At 33.8% G+C, this 22,892-nt stretch overlaps 1 protein-coding gene across 1 annotated transcript in view; it reads left to right on the top strand.

The window, feature by feature from the left end:
• Positions 1 to 275: 275 nt before the first annotated feature.
• Positions 276 to 22,892, top strand: part of LOC138713048 (probable G-protein coupled receptor B0563.6) — a 209,230-nt gene continuing 186,613 nt past the window's right edge. The window contains exon 1 of the mRNA XM_069844768.1: positions 276 to 2,151. Within this exon, the coding sequence (XP_069700869.1) occupies positions 1,923 to 2,151 (229 nt within the window). The 5' untranslated portion in view covers positions 276 to 1,922. The remainder of the gene's footprint in view (positions 2,152 to 22,892) is intronic.

Here is a 22,892-nt window from a genome sequence, read left to right on the forward strand (position 1 = left end):
CAAATGCAAATCATCAGCGATAAGACTATGTGCTTCACATTCGACGATTCTAACACGGATGGATGCGTGGATAGACGTGTGAACTCACGAATAGTTGGGTCGGTGAATAAATGAGGGGCCGAAGAGTTGGGTATGAATGCATAAGCGCACGAATTGACGGATTTGTGATGAATGGACGGAGGGTGAGTAGGAAGGCGCTCCTGCGCATGCGCGGCGTCGCACCTGTTGACGGCCGCCCGCCCGCTGCCCTCAGTTGAGCGCCGCTTGGAGCGCGCGCCGGCCGGTCCCTGTCGTCCGATCCCCCCTCTGGCGCGGCGCCGTATATAACTCCCCGATCAGCGCGGACTTGAGCAGTGCGCTCGAACCAGGGACCGCAGGGTACGCTTGCGAAACAAGTTGATCTTTTTTGCCTGTGTCGACTCAATCTGTTTGTATATAAATTTTATGTAAATTTTCCATCTCAGATATGGAAATATTTCACTGCTAGGACCTGATTACGTAAGGGATGGCCCTGTCGTTACGTAAGGGGCGTTTTGTGCTGATTTTCCTCTGCACGGGGCGCCTGAGTAACTATAAGTGGAAAGAGGGGGTGTTCCAACCTAGGGAAACAGACTTGATGCTCGAAAAACGAAGCGGGATGTGAAAGACAGAGTGTCGGCGAAGTGGAAGTGATTTATGGGATCGACAAGCGACGAGTCGCTGATTTTCGAACTGTCAGCTCCGTCGCGTGAATAGCTGTGATTAACGAGTGCTTTGCTGCCTTCTGGAGGCGAGACCGCAAACATTCAATTACTCCGCGGATACCTCGGCTTGTAATCAAGTGCAATTACGTCTGAAAGCATGGCGGGATCGCTTTAATTTACACCCGAAAAACAAAACACTGGCAACAAGATGTTATTAATTGTGTGCAAACAGACGATGCCCTGCTTTCTGAAACGTCCTTGGCAAGGAAATATTTCTGTATTGTAACCATAGCAACGTTATTCGACGCTTATCTTGTGCGTTTGTTACAGTGTTTGGTGAATTTTAAATAGAGATGTAGGCCTGTATTCTTCGTTGCAGGGATGTTTGTAAGTTTTTAATCGCGTTGCCGCTGAAAGTCCTTGCACTACGTTAGAACGTGGGAATGAACAGTTGCACGCATAGATAAAGGTTCCTGTAATTTTCATTTTGCGACCGATTTACTCGCAGAAATACTTTCGTGCATAGTTTCGAAATGTAAAGAAATTGAAATATGTAATTTCGCAGTCAGATCTAGCAGCAATATCTGTGTAGAAGATTCCTGAACTCAAGAAATTGCACATTTAATAATAAAATCAACCAGTATGTCAGTGCACTGTGGTTAATGAAGCTGCATATTGTCTGATAATTCAGAGAAAAGTAATCCCCAGCCGTTTTCCCATTAAGCACAATAATTATTGTTCTGTAGACGTTATAGTGATATGTTCACGAGGAACAGCTTGAGTGGGAAATTCAACCTTCAAATTCACAAAGTAAACTAATATATTACAATGTTTTAATTTGTGTTATAATTTTAATAAAATAACAGCAAAAAATAGGCAGGAATATAATATTAATTTATGCACAATTACAGAATAATATACAATAAATTTGATATGGTCATTGAGTTAGTTTTCTTTACGGTCCGACAGGCTTAATAAGTAGAGCCAGAGTTCTTCAAACTTATAGGTTAGGTGTAATGCGCTTGTCTAGTAATATAGTAACGAGTGAGCAGGAACTGTGTGGAGGTTGCTAAGGAACAGGAAAACTGACAGTTGAGCGTCAGCACGATTTGAGAAACAAATTACGAAACAAGGCAGTGAAATGGGGCGCAAGAATAGACGAAACAAAAATGCAGCGAGGTGAAGTTTTGCGAGAGAAGGCATTTGAAAGTGACGAATTGCAAGCGCGCAACTAAGACGATGGACTCGCTGTTCCCGGAGCGCGCGGACGCCGCCGCCTGCTCGCCCAACGCGACGCCGCCCCTGCTGCTGGACGAGCCCGCCGACCCGCGCGACGGGGCGCTGCGCCGCTACTCGTACGGCGTCGCGCTGCCCGCCATCTGCTGCCTCGGCATCCTGGGCAACGTGCTCAACCTGGTGGTGCTGACGCGCCGCAACATGAAGGGCACCGCCTACATCTACATGCGAGGTGGGCACCCCCGTCTCCTCTACCCCCCCCCCCCCCCGCATTTCATCTACCATTCGCAATAGTTAGGGCTAGGATTTCGATGACCTATAAATCATTAAAAAAATGCCCTAAAACAATGCATTTATGACCTAAAATCTTTTTAAAAATGCCCTTAAAATGCCCTAAAACTTGATCTTACATATGGTACCTAAGAGATTACGTCCATTTTCGGCTTTCCCCTTCAAAATTTTGTAGAAATCCTTCAGTGGAGCAGCGTAACCCGGAGTGAGACTAGTGGCCAACAGGCTTGGAGCTCACATATTTAGTTTCTTACAGCCCCCCGACCCCTTGCAAGGACGCGTTTTGCGTACCTTTTGAATTTGTCCTCCCAATTCTCCTCTCTTTTTTTTTTTTTTCGATTTTTTCGATCTTACATTCTAAAACTGGCTTAGACTCCCTCCGTGGTCTGTTGGTCAGCATGCTGGCTTCCAGATCAGGAGGTCCCGGGTTCGATTCCCGGGCTAGGCTCTCGGTGAATTTTTCTTCAAGAAGAGGAATTCCCTAGGTGTCTAGAGTCTGGAAATTTGTATGAATGTGAGTGTGCCGGGTTAATATTAATTAACCAATCATCACAATATAAAAATACGTCAGGACTGTCGCTGGGCAGTAACCTGAACACACGTTTCAGCGTCACATTGTTGACAAGTAACTCCATCTGTTAGCACAACCATAAAGCATCTAATAGATGCTATAGAGTTACCAACAACGGAAAAAAAAAACTGGCTTAGTAGAAAAAGGAATTCTGTGCTACTTAATATTTAGACTAGTAATTAAATTAAATTCTAGTACGAACATTTAAGTTTATTTAATTTTACATAATTTTTCTAAGTAGTACACTTTAATTACCTATTTTACCTGATGTAGTTTCCATGTAGCCCATCACAAGGCCACTCTTATCCGGAACTAGTAAGTATAGAGGAGTCTATATTGGACTGATCCATTACATGGGGTGTACTACGTTAAAAGGGCAATATTTGTGTAGAAAAGCGATTAAAATATTGTACAAAATAATGGATATTAGCCACCGGCGTAGCTCGGTCGGTTAAGGCGCTTGCCTGCCGATCCGGAGTTGCACTCGGGCGCGGGTTCGATTCCCGCTTGGGCTGATTATCTGGTTGGGTTTTTTCCGAGGTTTTTCCAACCGTAAGGCAAATGTTAGGTAATCTATGTCGAATCCTCGGCCTCATTTCGCCAAATATATCACTATCACCAACTCCATCGACGCTAAATAACCTCGTAGTTGGTACAGCGTCGTTAAGTAACCGAGTAAAAAATAAAGGGTATTAATGGACAAAATATGTAGACAAAATATCAAAGGAAATAAACATTATTTTATATTAATAATGGGGATTTGTGACCAAAATTATATGAAAATGCCTAAAAAATGTTCGAGTAACACAAAAGATGCTCTTATGAGTTGAAACAGGCAAAAAATGTCCTAACAAATATGTCTTAAAACACTCAGTTTATCACATAACATATAATTACTAAAGCGGCTATGTTTCTGGCTTACTAGAAAAAAGATGCAATTGCATCAAAATCCTAGCCCCGGTGATAGTAAAGATAGGCAGGGAAGGGATAATTGCATTGTTATTGAAATTGAGAAATTCATGTTTTTTGTTCTGATAGTTGCCGTTTTCTTATTTATCTGAAAAAATACTTATTGGTATTATAATGAATTTGTGTCCACAATCTATTTTTATTAAAGTTAAGCCTATTCATACATGAGAAATAGCTGTGGCAATTTTAGTTATTCTAGCATCATTTACTAAGCTTAAAAATTGTAACTGCATTGATGAAGAAGCTAGCCAGGAGACATTTAATAATTAATAATTTAATAATAATAATTTATTTATTTAATCTGGCAGAGCTAAGGCCAGTAGGCCTTCTCTTCCGCCCAGCCAGACTCTAATTCTAATAGAATACAATTGCTTACATAGTTATTACATTAATATCTAGACCATAAAACAACATGAAAGTGAATAATGAAAGTTGGATAAGTAATGTTAGTGTGACAATAATAAACACTGGTAAGAAATAGTGATGATGATGATGATGAGATAATTTAAATATTTATTCTGTGATAGGCCTATATATATAACCATTAAACATTGAGAAAACTTAAACAGCTATTATTGTTAACAAGAATTGTTAGAAAAATATCTCGTTAGCCTATTCTTAAATTGGTTTGATGTCTGACAGTCCCTGACATTACTCGGTAGGGAATTCCAAAGCCGAGGAACAGCCACAGTGAAAGAAGATGAATATGAGGATGTTCGGTGGGAGGGAATGGATAATATTGAGGAGTGTTGTGATCGCGTGTCTAGGTTATGATGGGTGGATCAATTTTGAAAACGAGACGCAAGATAGACAGGAGTGGAGAAATGCAATATGTGAAAGAGAAGGGAAAGACAGTGGATTTATGCCGTTATAATAATTCTATTTAACCTTTTTATTTACATAACTCAAATTGGAGAGATGAATTAATCTTCCCATATCATTTATTACAACATTTGCTGTTTTAAAGTACATTTTTGTCATAGTTCGTAAAGACTTTTCTACACGGATGAGGAATAATCAGCCAACTTGAAGGTGTGGGCTGCTTCAAACATTTTACTTTAATTTTATCAACAGTCGTCTCACTAGAGGTTTTGATTTATCTAGAGAAAATCAAAACTCGAGTGGGATTTATTTGACTATTACACGATTAGAAGGAAGTATATAAAGATTAGAAGAAATAAAGTACTCTAATACAATAAAATAGATATTTACTTTAAATGACAATTTATTACATGTGCCGTCTATGCTTATCCTTATTTAACAAATATATTGGTTATACAATATTTTGTTACATAATATATATTTATTTGAACGTTTTCGGCTCTATGGAGCCATCATCAGAAACAAGTAAGCCCATATGTATGGTGTGAGTACACTATATGTTGCCGTACAAGTAAACTCAATGTTAAAAATTAAAAGGCATGTTTCTGTTTAAAATCAATAATTGTAAGGCAGAAATTACAATATAAATACAAGGCGGCTCTATGGGCCGTGATAGAGTGTTACAATTGCTGATGATAAAATTAACTAAAATACTTTAAAATTGTTAAGATCAGAATTAATAGTCGTCCAGTTTGATGGTTATGTAGCTTTCCATATTTGGTGGGAGCTGGGGCGACAGCTGTGGGGAAGAAAGTATCAAATGTAATATCTATACTCAAAAATTTTCAATGATGCTCGTTTCCAGAACAAAGTATATACATATCTCAATGCTATTAATGCCAAGATCTTAATAATTCACATGAATCTATTACAGAACATCTCGTGTAGAGATTTTACATGTACGTAAGCGCACGGAACAGTTGTTTATTAGTTAAAAGTTTGAACTATTGATTGTTAAAAGGGCAAATTTTTACACAATTAATAAGAGAAACGTAAATGACTGTGTCTTAGATTGAGAACTGCATGAACTGCAACTTACTATGAGTGAGGATGTGTTCTTGAGTTCACTGGAGGCAGAAAGCAACTGGTCGATGCGCTCCGTGTACAAAAATTACTTAAACTATGTCACAGCTGATGGTGGAAGGGGGGGAGAATAGTGGTAGGTTGAAAACCCATCACGTGTACTGTGTGCGTTCAGATTGAATAACGGATTATATAAATTTGGAATGTGCTCATTTAAGGGAGGAATACCTAATTTTAATGCCCGGGCTGTATGAAAATCTTCTGCTGCAGTGATATGCGCGCAATTATTTAAAGGGAGGATTACACGTAATGTTTCATTGATGTTGGTTAATTCGTGGCCATTCTCAATAAGGTGGGTCGCGATGGGCGACCCACTTTCTGGCTTATTAGCTGAAATTTTTTTGCAAAATTTGGAGAACAATAATGTCCCTGCTCTTTCAAGTAAGTTTAATATTATAGCTTATGTTAGATATGTAGACGATACGTTACTCGTATACGAGAACGATACAAATATTAGCGACAGCATTACCAACGCTTTCAATCACCTACACTCAAACATAAACTTCACTTCCGAACAAGCCATAAATCGATCTATAAACTTTTTAGATTTGCACATATTTGTAATGAATTCCAAGATAAATTTTGACATTTTTAGAAAACCTACCTCCACAAATCATACCATAAACAAAGAATCTAATCACCCCGAGACACACAAACTCAGCTAATTCAGATACCTCATTGATAGACTATTGATGGTACCTTTAAGTAAAAAACGATTCAACAAAGAGCTCACTTATATCACAGAATTAGCAAGATCTAATGGCTTTAATAAACAAGAAATAAATAAGCTGTTTCAAAAACGGAAAAATAAGTTGCTACACAACTAACACACTACACTTTCAGCCATTGAACCCACTACACCTAAAAAACGAGTCCCTATGACATACTTTGGTAAAGTTTCTAACCAACTTAATAACCTTTTCAAAAAAACATGGCATTGAACTAGCGTTCCGAACAAGTAATAAACTCGATAATATTTTACCCAATAAAATTAACGTAATCGACAAGCATCAGAACAGGGGGATATATATGCTACAGTGCAAAAATTGCCCTCACAAATACATAGGACAAACTCGCAGGAATTTTAAAACCAGATTTAATGAACATGTCGCAGATTTCAAATACAACAGGAGAAAATCTAAATTCGCGACCCACCTTATTGAGAATGGCCACGAATTAACCAACATCAATGAAACATTACGTGTAATTCTCCCTTTAAATAATTGCGCGCATATCACTGCAGCAGAAGATTTTCATACAGCCCGGGCATTAAAATTAGGTATTCCTCCCTTAAATGAGCACATTCCAAATTTATATAATCCGTTATTCAATCTGAACGCACACAGTACACGTGATGGGTTTTCAACCTACCACTATTCTCCCCCCCTTCCACCATCAGCTGTGACATAGTTTAAGTAATTTTTGTACACGGAGCGCATCGACCAGTTGCTTTCTGCCTCCAGTGAACTCAAGAACACATCCTCACTCATAGTAAGTTGCAGTTCATGTAGTTCTCAATCTAAGACACAGTCATTTACGTTTCTCTTATTAATTGTGTAAAAATTTGCCCTTTTAACAATTAATAGTTCAAACTTTTAACTAATAAACAACTGTTCCGTGAGCTTACGTACATGTAAAATCTCTACACGAGATGTTCTGTAACAGATTCATGTGAATTATTAAGATCTTGGCATTAATAGCATTGAGATATGTATATACTTTGTTCTGGAAACGAGCATCATTGAAAATTTTTGAGTATAGATATTACATTTGATACTTTCTTCCCCACAGCTGTCGCCCCAGCTCCCACCAAATATGGAAAGCTACATAACCATCAAACTGGACGACTATTAATTCTGATCTTAACAATTTTAAAGCATTTTAGTTAATTTTATCATCAGCAATTGTAATACTTTATCACGGCCCATAGAGCCGCCTTGTATTTATATTGTAATTTCTGCCTTACAATTATTGATTTTAAATAGAAACATGCCTTTTAATTTTAACATTGAGTTTACTTGTACGGCAACATATAGTGTACTCACACCATACATATGGGCTTACTTGTTTCTGATGATGGCTCCATAGAGCCGAAAACGTTCAAATAAATATATTATGTAACAAAATATTGTATAACCAATATATTTGTTAAATAAGGATAAGCATAGACGGCACATGTAATAAATTGTCATTTATAGTAATTAGCTTATCGGCCCCATCATGCCTCTTAGATATTTACTTGCTAAAATTCTATTTCACTAATGTTACCTTCACCAAAATATTTGAACGGAGCCGCCATTTTCAGTCAACTATGCGAGAAACAAATTACGGCGGCAAAGCATGTTTTATAATACAGTAAAGAATTTAGAGTTTGAAATGTTGGCAGACAAAGAAATAAATCCTAGGGTAGTGATAAAAATAAACAAAATCTAGGGAAGCTATAAAATTGTACGATAAGCAGTCATGATTGGTTGAAAGACGTGCTTTCGAACCGTTTTATTGGTCAAAAGTAGTATGACGTAGTAAAAGTGTAATAGTCATCAAATCTCCTTACTGTTTACGTACTACACAGTAAGGTAAAGAGCGCGAAATTCTTATTCTGCATTGTGCACTTGTAAAACTGTAGTTTAATAATCACGAACTGAAGCATAGAACAAATTAAGTAATATTGTCTTCTTTTTTCCGTCCACGGACTGCTTCAGGCTGCAGACGGTAATTGACTTCCTTTACCAACTGATTGAAGCATCCCCTATGTCACACTTTTATTGCAACAGCCTGTACAAGAGCATTTTCGGATGCCCGTATGTAACTTATATGCTAAAATAATAATTATCATGATTTTCGTTAAGGTATAAGCGAATAACGACGCTGGAAGAGTTGAAACGTGAGTGATATAATAGTGAAAACATTGTACGGCTTGGTTGCCGAATTTCAGAGTAGATTCTAACTTAATATGAATAAACATTATGGGCTCCATGTGGAACAAACAGTACGTGACAATTTAGATTAGACCAGTGAAGTTCTCAGAAAGTTATATTGTAGTACCTACTGCACTTCTGAACGCGTATTTCTTAATTAACCCATATTATCCCGGTGATGCGTTTTCGCAACATTTTACTTCTTTGCTATTAAACGTGTGTGAAATATGGTTTTTAGTATTTGTTAAGTTTATGGCACTTATTTTCTATTATACTGATGTTGGTAGAATTGGTTTATTGAAAACATTTGGTAACTGATTCATTGTTGGGGCAATACTTGAGAAGAAAAGAAGTGATTATTACAAGTGTTGAAATGTCTGCAGTCTGTCATAAAGGAATGTAATTTTTGTTTATTTTTATAATTTTATTAAAACTTTTCTTGCATATATTACAATCTAAAGACTCTTAGGATACTTCTTGTAAAAGTAGCTGAACATTGCATGAAACGTTACTTCTGTAATGCATGCGTGAATGTTGGTGTTGCGTTTTTGCAACATCGGGCACATGGAGTATCAAAACTGTCTTTCTGAGATTAGTGAAATAATTATATATATTTACATATGGAATTCGATTTTTCGCATAAAATAGTTATTCTATCCATGGTTTATATTCAAGGGGCCCGAGTGTACATGAAATAATGACAATAATGGAAGAGAACGAAACATTCAGGCAGATTTTATAGATGTTTTCATATCTCCACCGGAAGCTAGAAGTGATATCGATGAAGACAGTGCTGACGAGGACTTCAATGGAAACATAAATAATCTAAATTGTCATCAATTGGGGGCTGAAGGGAAAGTGGTCCTCAGTATATGGAAGAATATATAATAATAGAAAATCAGGCACAGAATGAAGAGATGCCAGAAGGTGTAGAAATACGTGAAATGTTAGAGCCTGTCAGGAGATAAAGTGACTATTGTAAGAAAATGGAAAAAGAGTGATTTACCAAGTTACTGTTAACTGAAAAGAAAAGTAAATGAGGAAATTGAAAATTGTGAGTCGAATCCCAACATGAAAAGAACTAATTGCCAATTGATATTTTTCAATTATTTTTCCATGAAAATTTTGTACTTGATATTGTAAACCAAAGTGTTGCGTATGCGGTGCAGATAAATTTAATTTTTCCCCAAGTGATTTCAGAACATTCCTTGGGATTCTTCTTGTAGAAAATAAAAAAGAAAATAAAATACATTGGAATATAGTGAAAGCAACTCGTTTAGTACAAATGGTTAATATGGAAAAACGTAAGGAAGAATATATCAAAATGGAATGTAATAAAATAATAATAAAAAAGAAAAGAAATACGAAAATTAAATAAAATTCACCATAAAAAGGCTATGATAATAAATTCATCGGCTGATAAAGAGAACAAAAAGGAGAAAGGAAGGAAAAAGAAATATATAGCCTATATTTATACGAAACTATGGCAGAGAAAAGGGCTTATAACTGAAATGAGTCTAATTCAAAAAGTGCAATTTTAGTTTATTTTTGAAACTAGAAAATGTCCGACAGTCTCTGACATGTTGTGGTAGAGAGTTCCAGAGATGAGCTGCAGAGACGGTGAAAGATGAAAAGTAGAAGGATGTTCTGTGTTTAGGAATGGAGAGTGTGATATGGTGATGTGAGCGAGTATCTATTTCGTGATATGAGGACAAATGTTGAAAACGAGAAGCTAGGTAGCTAGGGTTAGAGGTGTGAAGAATATTGAAGAGTAAAGTGAGAGAGTGAATAGTTCTTCGCTCTTTGAGACGGACCCAGGACAGCATATTTAGTGAAGGTGTGATACGGTCAGATCTACGGACGTTGCAATTAAATCGAACGCATGCATTAACTTGACATACATTTTAACTTGAAAACATTTCCCTCCTAATACCGTTTCTACGACTCTTAATATGTCCTCAGATTATTGTTCATAGAACTCTGTCTTTTGGGAGTATGCTATGGAAATTCCAGGACGTCTGGAAGGAATGATGAATGAGAGAAAAAAGTGTGACAGAAGAAGATATCAGATGTTAGACGACCGTAAGACAAATGAACCAAATGCAGAGATTATGAGGAAGACAGAAAATCGGAAATGTTGGAGAATGCTGGGTTTGTAGTGGAAAACCTACCTTTGGACACAGAACACTGTGGATGGATGGGTGAATGAAATAATACATAACATAAATGATCTTCATGGTTATTACTTCTTTATTTTTATTGCTTCTCAGTAAATTTTGTCATAATTCGTTTCTTATTCGGTATCTAAGTGGCTATGTTTTGTCACCATGCCGCAAAATATTGGATATCTATTATTATATTAACAACTAGCCGTACCCGTGCGCTCCGCTGCACCCGTTAGAAATAAATACAAAGTAATTACATAATTAAAATAGGATATTTGATCCAGGGAACATTCGTGTTTGATAGAAGGATAAATCGTTTAATATGTTACTTAATTTAAATTGCATCCAAATAATTAAAATGCGATCATTTTGGTCCAGAGACACTCATTTGGTGCAATGACAATTCCTTTAACATGTTTCTTAATTTTTAGTACACGCAACCATAGTTTAATGAACATTGACATCATTTAGATTTAATGTGTATACTTTATTTTACTTGTTATAGGTTTCCATTGAATTATGGTAATAACTTAATTTTAACCCTTGTTTTCTACGTATTCAGTAAATGGCGTTTGGCCCACTATGGTTCTGAACCCTTCAAATAACTTAAATTATATTATATTACATTACATTTTATTATATCAGAAGTTACTGTAATAATATTATAGCATTATGTCCATCTAGAGAAACTACACTTTCCAATGGTGAAATAATAATTAATTATACAAATCGGTTAATTTAGCTTCCGATATTACTTCATACAAACACAGAAACATTCTCTGTAGGCTATCTTTCAAAGCTTTCGATTGTTGCTGTCCAAGACCCCTTATAGATGAAGTTATTTGTTTTTTATTTCATTATACGGCCTTAGATGGCAGTTATTTTAATTTTAAAACTCATTTATCTCATTAAATATCAGTTCTATCAAAAATTTTCAAGGAATAAAACTTATCGAAAATTAATTTTAAAGAAAGCTTTGTTATGTAATATTTTCCACAAAAATCAATAATAAGCGAGATATTTCGATTTATTTAATTCAGGCCCCCTTATAACCTCCATTTTAAATAATGTATTTTGAATGCCATATAGTCTAAAATCTAAATTACAACGAACATAATTTATATTCCAATTTTAATTGAAATCCGTTCATCCATTATCGCGTGAAAAGGTAACAAACATATAGACAGACATACAAACAAAAATTTCAAAAAAGCGATTTTCGGTTTCAGGGTGGTTAATTATATATGTTAGGACCAATTATTTTTGGAAAATCGAAAATTACCAGAAAAATTTCGGCTACAGATTTATTATTAGTATAGATTTAATATTACTACTTTCTGAAATTTGAATAATAAATTAGGTAATATTTTGCGTTATGTGGACACTTACTCTATATTTAGGCGTTGAGTCGCACTTACTCTATATTTAGGCGTTGAGTCGCGCATGCGTACTCTGTGCAATGTGTTCCTCTGCTTAGCCGCAAGTGTGAGCTGCAGGACTGCTTTGCATTTCTTGCAGCACGCCAATTAAAACGAAGATTGCCAGCGATTGTTTCTACTCGCAATGCAACTATATTTTTTCAAGTTATGTTAATATTGGTTTGTAAGTGTTGCGGAATACACACCAAACTCAGCATTAACACTGCCTATCATTGTAACCTAAATGCATTGTTCTAATGTTACTATGGAAACAATTTTCAAAATGTAATTGAGCAATTTTATTTATTAAATATTAAGTGCATCTCTTTCGTATGGAAGTGAGTATATTTATCGCTATATTACAATTTAAGTATTAATAACATAAGTAGACTAGTAATTAAGTAAACTGAAATAAAAATTAATATAAAATAAGCTTAGATCTATACCATCCACCGCTAGCAAACACAACCCAGCAAATTACCGATACGTTCTCAAGAAACTTAACTTTGAGAGCTGTATTTCTCTTAAAGCTGTACACTGTTGCTATGTACTGCATATAAATGTGAGAAAATAATTATCATCATTATTTTGTATTTCATTATTTTTGTATCTGATAGTTCGTTCTGTCTATGAGCAACTTATGCAACAGCAGATTTGTTTTTAGACTTCTCCTTCTCATTTGTTCCACACAAATCGTGCATGTAGATGATATTTATTGCTTCGCGGGATAATCGTTCGGCTACATTTGATAAGGATGCGTAGGCGAAGGCGGGTTAAAGTCTGATTCTTAGTGATCTGCCTTTCTGAATGTGAAATAAATTCTTAAGACCTCGGAATATAAGCACTTCCTTGTAATTTTTATTCGCACGTAGAACTCCGGAATAAGTTTTGCGCGTTCCTGATTAATTTTGTGATTCACCCAATTTTTTTCAAGAAACTTGATCAATTCAGAATTTAAAATTTTTAGTATTTAAAAATCTCTTTAATAAAATTCTATAATGAAAATGTGATGAATTTTGTAGCTTACCATATGATTATATACAAGACGAAATAAAATTCTTATTTTGATTCAACCTAACGTCTTAACATATAATGAATTACTACGTAGCATAAATTATGGTCCACATCTTTATAATTCGAAACTAAAACTTCAGCCTGAATTGGGTACTTGTAGTAATGAAATTTTCAAATGTAAAATTATGAATTTCATACTTTATATTATGTATCATATTCATTTTTTCCCTAAGTAATTTGGTCATTTCTCTCAAGGTTATATTTGTTAGTATGTCAATATGATTTGTTGCTTATTAATCCATTACCATTCTTAACATCACCTTTTCTTCACGCTGAAATTATGAAATAATCTATCTCAGTCACTACTAATATCATTGTTATTAACTATTTTTATCTTTATGTAGCTTACTTCAAGTATTAAATTCTGGTGCTTAAATGTTGGACTACAAAGTGTACATTTTGTGATTTTTGTATGTTTTTTTCTATCTGTTCCTCTGAAGACTTTGATCCTGGTATTATAATTTTGAATTTTATTTTATAAAGAACAGAGACTTTTATATATCCGAATTAGGTAAAAATTTTTTAACACTCTCTTATTAGAATTTTAATTTTCAGTTTGGGAACAACAGATATTTTTGTGGTTATGTACAAAATTTTGTGCAATTCACGTGTTATTTTATCAAAACGGAACTGTTGCTGAACACGAGCTTTCTCTTTTTGGGATACTTACATGTAACGTTTTATTATTATTACTAGCCGTACCCGTGCGCTCCGCTGCACCCGTTAGAAGTAATTACATAATTAAAATAGGACGTTTGATCCAGGGAACATTCGTGTTTGATAGAACGATAAATCGTTTAATATGTTACTTAATTTAAATTGTATTTAAAATATTAAAATGCGATCATTTTGATCCAGAGACCACTCGTTTGGTGCAATGACAATTCCTTTAACATGTTTCTTAATTGTTATTACCAATTATTTTTGGAAAAGCGAAAATTAACAGAAAAATTTTGGCTACAGATTTATTATTATGTTTATATTATATTATATTATGAAAAAAGTGTGTTGATAACGGATGTACTCGAATTAGAAAGTTTTTAATTTGTTGTGGGAGCTCTTGAATCTCAGGAGGAACAGCTTTTACAACAGCGCAACATAATCTGCTTGGCTCATTACCCAATTTTTTTGCATTGCATTTATTGCATATATATTTTATGTATTTTAACACGATTCAATTGAGCATAGTTAAAATTTGAATTATAAAATAATGGATTGCTACGCTAACGTACTATTACTTCATACTAAATCAATACACTCTCGTTGTTCGTTAATTCTCTGAGATAAAAATGAATATGTTCATAAACATTATTATAAGAAATACAGGAAATGAATATACAGAATAACCTATCAAGTTTCTGTGCATAAGAAGCTATTTTAATCTTACCTGTCCTCAATTCACTCACAAGTTACTGTAATAACATTATAGCATTATGTCCATCCAGAGAAACTACACTTTCCAATGATGAAATAATAATTAATTATACAAATCGGTTAATTTAGCTTCCGATATTACTTCATACAAGCACAGAAACATTGTCTGTAGGCTATGTTTCATAGCTTTCGATTGTTGTGTCCAAGGCCCCTTATAGACGAAGTCATTTGCTTTTTATTTCAAAACACCGCCTTAGATGGCAGTTATTTTAATTTTAAAACTCATTTATCTCATTAAATATCAGTCCTATCAAAATTTGTCAGAGAGTGAAACTTATCAGAAATGATTTTTAAAGACACTTTTGTTATGTAAAATATTTAACAAAAATCAATAATAAGCGAGATATTTCGATTTATTTAATTCAGGTCCCCTTATAACTCCCCTTTTAAATAACTTATTTTGAATGCCATATAGCCTATAATCTAAGTTACAACGAACTTAACTTATATTCCAATTTTCATCGAAATCGATTCAGCCATTATCGCGTGAAAAGGTAACAAACATACAGACAGACAGACAAACAAAAATTTCAAAAAAGCGATTTTCGGTTTCAGGGTGGTTAATTATATATGTTAGGAACAATTATTTTTGGAAAATCGAAAATTACCAGAAAAATTTCGGCTACAGATTTATTATTAGTATAGATTATAACTATTATTATTATTATTATTATTATTATTATTATTATTATTATTATTATTTCTAAGACAATATTAAAACAGCAAGCTTAAAGAAAACAATAGCTAGTGATTTTCTCTCTACCCGTGTCTTTTTATCATTTTTATATTCCCGGCTTCTATATTTTGTGTCCTCTTAGAAAAAACATTATTTATGTAGAGTACATATTACCGACCTTCCTGGTTCTATGTTGAGCCCGGCACAGAATCACCTCGAAGACAACACAGAACATCACACAACAAGGGACAAACTCCCAATCACGTTACAGATTAATAAATATCTTCCATTGCCAACGCCGGGAATTAATGCATTGACCGTTTGGATGAGGTGCGTGTAAGCTGTTGATTAATACTAGAAGGCAGGCACTAACGAGTAGTAGTGGGGCTAATAGCGTGGGACTGTAATTTTGAGTAATTTTTGTGCGGCTGCTAAGCAAATCAGTAAAGTGTGTTTCAGAATTTATATTGTTTATGAGTATTTTATTTGCCGATGGCACGTATCTCACTACTCTTACCGTAGTGATGAGATATAGTAATCTAGTGAGTCAATTTATGTAAGTGAAGACAAGGTATGAACACGGTTGGTGGGTTGTTAGCCGAATGAACTTAGTATTCACGCCGGAGGCTCGGATTCAAACCCAGTCGATTCCAAGTAAACATAACACTGGTATTTCCACTTCCTGTCTCTTGGCTCCAATTTTTATTAACAGTAATCTCACTAGAGGTTTTGATTTATCTAGAGAAAATAAAAACTCGAGTGGGATTTAATTGACTATTACACGATTAGAAGAAAGTAGGCTATATAAAGATTAGAAGTAACAAAGTGTACAATAAAATATTAATTGGCTTACGAAAATACAACTGTCTTCAAATGTATTATTGTACCATCTCAACATTACGCTAGATGGCAGTAGTGTTTTATGATGATGTCTTCTTGTTACCGGTATCAGTTGTGCCAACTATGGAATCATCATTGAACTCTGTGGACTGTTACTAGTCAAGAAGGCTTTGTTGATTCAGTTTCATTTTTATTAAAACATTTGCATTCCATTTCAATCATCCGGATCCCAGTAATCAACGTCACTTGACAGATGATTTTCAATAAATCTTACTTGTCAGTATTAAACAATCTCTGATACGTGACTATCCATAATATCATATAGCAGAAGCTATAACAAACATAACCTAAATAATATAAACAAGTGTTAGAAAAGTTTTAATTAGGGATGATGAAATAAACAAGAAACGTTTTAATTAACAATGATGAAATAAAAAATTAACATGGATAATTTTAAAAGAAACAATTATTGAAAGTACAATTTTCAAATTTGAATGTTTTAGTGGTTGGTGGTTCAGTTGATGTTATATTGGACGTGTGCGTAAAAGAAGTGAACTCGTTGATGTACATGGTGTATCCCTCAACTCATTCAGGATTTCCGAATGGTGCTCTTCATATATGACCAGTGATCTTTATTAATTCTTGTTCTTGAATGCCAAAATGCGAGTCATATTTGAAAGTGATGTGCATCGACTGGAGTGGTTTGTAATTTTCTGTTTTTTGACGGCCAGACCAGATGCAGTTTGAAATGTTTACAAACAAAGAAACAAATGCTAGGGTAGTGATAAAAATAAACAAATGCTAGGGACGCGATAAAATTGTGCGATAAGCAGCCATGATTGGTTGAAAGACGTCCTTTCGTACCGTTTTATTGGTCGAAAGTAGTGTGACGTAGTAAAAGTGTAATAGTCTATGTAACACCTCGTTATCACGTTTTTTGTAACAGTTTTCGTTGTTAATGATTAGCAATAAACCCTTTCTCCTTCACATTACTGAGTTTTCTTAATTCCATGGACCACTTGAAGCTTATGGCTCATGATTGTTGACTCCTAAAATGTCTGGAATAATTTAGGCTCATTATATTTTATGTCCATGTAATATTCGAATGAATTATTGAATTAAATATCCTACTAAATTGATAGTATATAAAATGTAAGTTTTAGTTTCGAATACCGATATAATAATTTCAAAATACATAACTACAAATTTTTTTACGTGCTGTGAAAAACGTCACCAGATTTTTAGATATACTACAAGATTGTCAAAGTCTGCTCTCAAAAAGGTTGAAAGTTAGGATTTACATTTATAATATCTGACGAGAGATCGCCATCATATGCTGTTAAAAACTCACACAGAGTGGGATATGAATGGAATACTCAATTGATAGATAACTCACGGATGTTACGAGTTTAATTTCTTTATCGTTGTTTCAGTATTAAGCTGGCTTTGTATGTACTGTAAAAGATAGACTCTGAAGACATGAATTTCAAGAGTTTTTAAAAAGTAAAAATGTGGGTTTCATTTAAAAAATGTGCAATCAAGATGTACCGTACCCTTTTCTGTTGACTTCTTTGTCTGTAAGATCGGAGGTAAGCAAAAGATATTTCATTATCCTGAGAAAAATCAGAGAACATGATAAAATTAAGCTTAATTTGAAAATGTGAGACATGGAGTATGTATTGGCATGAACTTCGTGCACCGAACATGCAAAATGCAAAAAATGGCTTTAAAATGTCAATGTTCCATCACGGGAACCTGTTTGTAATAATTGTAAAATATAGAAAAGCCATGAATTTTGATGTCTACTATTTTGATAAAGTTGGCCAATAGCCTATATACACAGGTCTATATGAAATTTAATTGATTCTTTTTTCTGAAACAATTGAAAATGAAGTTTTTCTAGATTTTCAACCGTATCATTTGTTAATGGGTAGCCGCGAAATAATTCTCACACCTTTTCTTCCTTCTGAAGGAAAAACTATTTTTGTCAACATGAATGGAATTTTCTTCCAGTTATTCTTTCCATTCCAGAAAGGAAGATGTTCTCTGTATGATAATGTTAATTAACAATAATTTCTTTTTATACTTATAATGATGCCCGAAGCGAGATCGCCATCATATGCTGTTAAAAACTCACTGAGATTGGGATATGAATGGAATACTCAATTGATAGATAACTCACGGATGTTACAAGTTTAATTTCTTTATCGTTGTTTCAGTGGTAAGCTGGCTTTGTATCCACTGTAAAAGATAGACTGAGAAGACATGAATTTCAAGAGTTTTCAAAAAGTAAAAAATGTGGGTTTCATTTAAAAAATGTGGGTTTCATTTAAAAAATGTGCAATCAAGATGTACCGTACCCTTTTCTGTTGACTTCTTTGTCTGTAAGATCGGAGGTAAGCAAAAGATATTTTGACATTCTTAAAAAAAGATCAGAGAACATGGTAAAATTAAGCTCAATTAAAAGATGTGATTGATAGATAAATATATGTATTGGTAAGACCTTCGTGCACCAAAACATGTAAAATGTTAAAGTGTGCAAAATAACTTTAAAATGTCGATTTTTCCATCTCGAGAACCTGATTGTAATTATAAAATATAGCCAAGCCATAAATATTGATATGGATTATTTTAATACAACTGGCCAATATATACGTAGGTCTATATGAAATTTCATTGATTATTATTCTGAAACAATCGAGAATGAAGTTTTTCTAGAGTTTCAACCATGACATCTCTTAATGGGTAGCCGCGAAATAATTCTCACAGCTCCTCGTCTTCTTTGAAGGACAAACTATTTATGTCACCTTGAACGGACTCTTCTTCCAGTTATTCTTTCCATTCCAGGATGGAAGATGTTCCCTTAATGTTAATGTTAATTAAACTATTTTTTTTTACATTTATAATGATATCTGAAGAGAGATCGCCGTCATGTGCTGTTAAAAACTCACACAGAGTGGGATATGAATGGAATACTCACTTGATAGATAACTCACGGATGTTACAGTTAAATTTTTTTATCGTTGTTTCAGTTTTAAGCTGGCTTTGTATCTGGTATAAAAGATAGACTGCGAAGATGTGAATTGGAAGATTTTTAGAAACTAAAGTTTTGAGATTCTTGAACAAAATATGCAAGCGAGATATATGCATTCCTGTTGAGTTCTGTGCTTGTATCATTCAGGTAAGCAAAAAATATTTCATCATCTTGAGAAAAATCAGAGAACATGATAAAATTAAGCTTAATTTAAAAATGTAAGACATTGATGTATTTATTGGCATGAACTTCGTGCACCAAATATGCAAAAAAAAAAAAAAAAAAAAAAAAAAAAAAAAAAAAAAAAAAAAAAAAAAGCTTTAAAATGTCAATGTTCCATCACGAGAACCTGTTTGTAATAATTATAAAATATAGAAAAGCCATGAATTTTGATATCTACTATTTTGATAAAGTTGGCCAATATATACACAGGTCTATATGAAATTTAATTGATTCCTTTTTCTGAAACAATCGAAAATGAAGTTTTTCTAGATTTTCAACCGTATCATTTGTTAATGGGTAGCCGCGAAATAATTCTCACAGCTCCTCTTCTTTCTGAAGGACAAACTATTTTTGTCACTATGAATGGAATTTTCTTGCAGTTATTCTTTCCATTCCAGAAAGGAAGATGTTCTCTGTTTGATAATGTTAATTAATAATTATTTCTTTTTATATTTATAACTAGCCGTACCCGTGCGCTCCGCTGCACCCGTTAGAAAAATATAAAGTAATTACATAATTAAAATAGGACATTTGATCCAGGGAACATTCGTGTTTGATAGAAGGATAAATCGTTTAATATGTTACTTAATTTAAATTGTGTTTAAATAATTAAAATGCGATCATTTCGGTCCAGAGAGCACTCATTTGGTGCAATGACAATTCCTTTAACATGTTTCTTAATTGTTATTACATGCAACCATAGTTTAATGAAGATTGACATTATTTAGATTTAATGTCTATACATTATTTTACTTGCTATATGTTTCCATTGAATTATGGTAATAATTTTAACCCTTCTTTTCTACGTATTCAGTAAATGGCGTTTGGCCCACTATGGTTCTCAAGCCTTCAAATAACTTAAATTATATTATAAAATATTACATATTATATTATATTATATTATATTACATTACATTACATTATATTATATCAGAAGTTACTGTAATAACATTATAGCATTATGCCCATATAGAGAAACTACACTTTCCAATGATGAATTAATAATTAATTATACAAATCGCGATATTACTTCATGCAAACACAGAAACATTCTCTGTAGGCTATCTTTCATAGCTTTCGATTGTTGCTGTCCAAGGCCCCTTATATACGAAGTCATTTGTTTTTTATTTCATTATACGGCCTTAGATGGCAGTTATTTTAATTTTAAAACTCATTTATCGCTTTAAATATCAGCCCTATCAAAATCTTTCAAGGAATAAAACTTATCGAAAAGTAGTTTTAAAGAAACTTTTGTTATGTAACATTTTTCACAAAAATCAATAATAAGCGAGATATTTCGATTTATTTAATTCAGGCCCCCTTATAAACACCCTTTTAAATAACGTATTTTGAATGCCATATAGCCTAAAATCTAAGTTACAACGAACTTAATTTATATTCCAATTTTCATCGAAATCCGTTCAGCCATTATCGCGTGAAAAGGTAACAAACATACAGACAGACAGACAGACAGACAGACAGACATACAAACAAAAATTTCAAAAAAGCGATTTTCGGTTTCAGGGTTGTTAATTATATATGTTAGGACCAATTGTTTTTGGAAAATCGAAAATTACCAGAAAATTTTCGGCTACAGATTTATTATTAGTATAGATGCTGTCCGAAGCGAGATCGCCATCATGTGCTGTTAAAAACTCACTGAGATTGGGATATGAATGGAATACTCACTTGATAGATAACTCACGGATGTTACAAGTTTAATTTCTTTATCGTTGTTTCAGTGTTAAGCTGGCTTTGTATGTACTGTAAAAGATAGACTGAGAAGATGTGAATTTCAAGAGTTTTTAAAAAGTAAAAATGTGGGTTTCATTTAAAAAATGTGCAATCAAGATGTACCGTACCCTTTTCTGTTGACTTCTTTGTCTGTAAGATCGGAGGTAAGCAAAAGATATTTTGACATTCTTAAAAATAAATCAGAGAACATGGTAAAGTTAAGCATAATTAAAAGATGTGATAGATAAATATATGTATTGGTAAGACCTTCGTGCACCAAAACATGTAAAATGTTAAAGTGTGCAAAATAAGTTTAAAATGTCGATTTTTCCATCTCGAGAACATGATTGTAATTATAATATAGCTAAGGCATGAATATTGATATGCATTATTGTGATACAATTGGCCAATATATACGTAGGTCAATATAACATTTTATTGATTATTATTCTGAAACAATCGAAAATTAAGTTTTTCTAGAGTTTCAACCATGTCATCTCTTAATGGGTAGCTGGGAATTAATTCTCACAGCTCCTCGTCTTCTTTGAAGGACAAACTATTTATGTCACCTTGAATGGACTCTTCTTCCAGTTATTCTTTCCATTCCAGGATGGAAGATGTTCCCTTAATGTTAATGTTAATTAAAATATTTTTTTACATTTATAATGATATCTGAAGAGAGATCGCCATCATGTGCTGTTAAAAACTCACAGAGAGTAGGATATGAATGGAATACTCACTTGATAGATAACTCACGGATGTTACCAGTTAAATTTTTTATCGTTGTTTCAGTTTTAAGCTGGCTTTGTATTTGGTATAAAAGATAGACTGCGAAGATGTGAATTGGAAGGTTTTTAGAAACTAAAGTTTTGAGATTCTTGAACAAAATAATCAAGCGAAATATATGCATTCCTGTTGAGTTCTGTGCTTGTAGCATTCAGGTAAGCAAAAAATATTTCATCATCCTGAGAAAAATCAGAGAACATGATAAAATTAAGCTTAATTTAAAAATGTGAGACATGGATGTATTTATTGGCATGAACTTCGTGCACCAAACATGCAAAATGCAAAAAAATGGCTTTAAAATGTCAATGTTCCATCACGGGAACCTATTTGTAATAATTGTAAAATATAGAAAAGCCATGAATTTTGATATCTACTATTTTGATAAAGTTGGCCAATATATACACAGGTCTATATGAAATTTAATTGATTCTTTTTTCTGAAACAATCGAAAATGAAGTTTTTCTAGATTTTCAACCGCATCATTTGTTAATGGGTAGCCGCGAAATAATTCTCACAGCTCCTCTTCTTTTTGAAGGACAAACTATTTTTGTCAGCATGAATGGAATTTTCTTCCAGTTATTCTTTCCATTCCAGAAAGGAAGACGTTCTCTGTTTGATAATGTTAATTAATAATTATTTCTTTTTATATTTATAACTAGCTGTACCCGTGCGCTCCGCTGCACCCGTTAGAAAAAATATAAAGTAATTACATAATTAAAACAGGACGTTTGATCCAGGGAACATTCGTGTTTGATAGAAGGATAAATCGTTTAATATCTTACTTAATTTAAATTGTGTTTAAATAATTAAAATGCGATCATTTTGGTCCAGAGACACTCATTTGGTGCAATGACAATTCCTTTAACATGTTTCTTA

The sequence above is a fragment of the Periplaneta americana genome, chromosome 14 (genome assembly GCF_040183065.1).
Source record: "Periplaneta americana isolate PAMFEO1 chromosome 14, P.americana_PAMFEO1_priV1, whole genome shotgun sequence".
NCBI classification, from domain to species: domain Eukaryota; kingdom Metazoa; phylum Arthropoda; class Insecta; order Blattodea; family Blattidae; genus Periplaneta; species Periplaneta americana.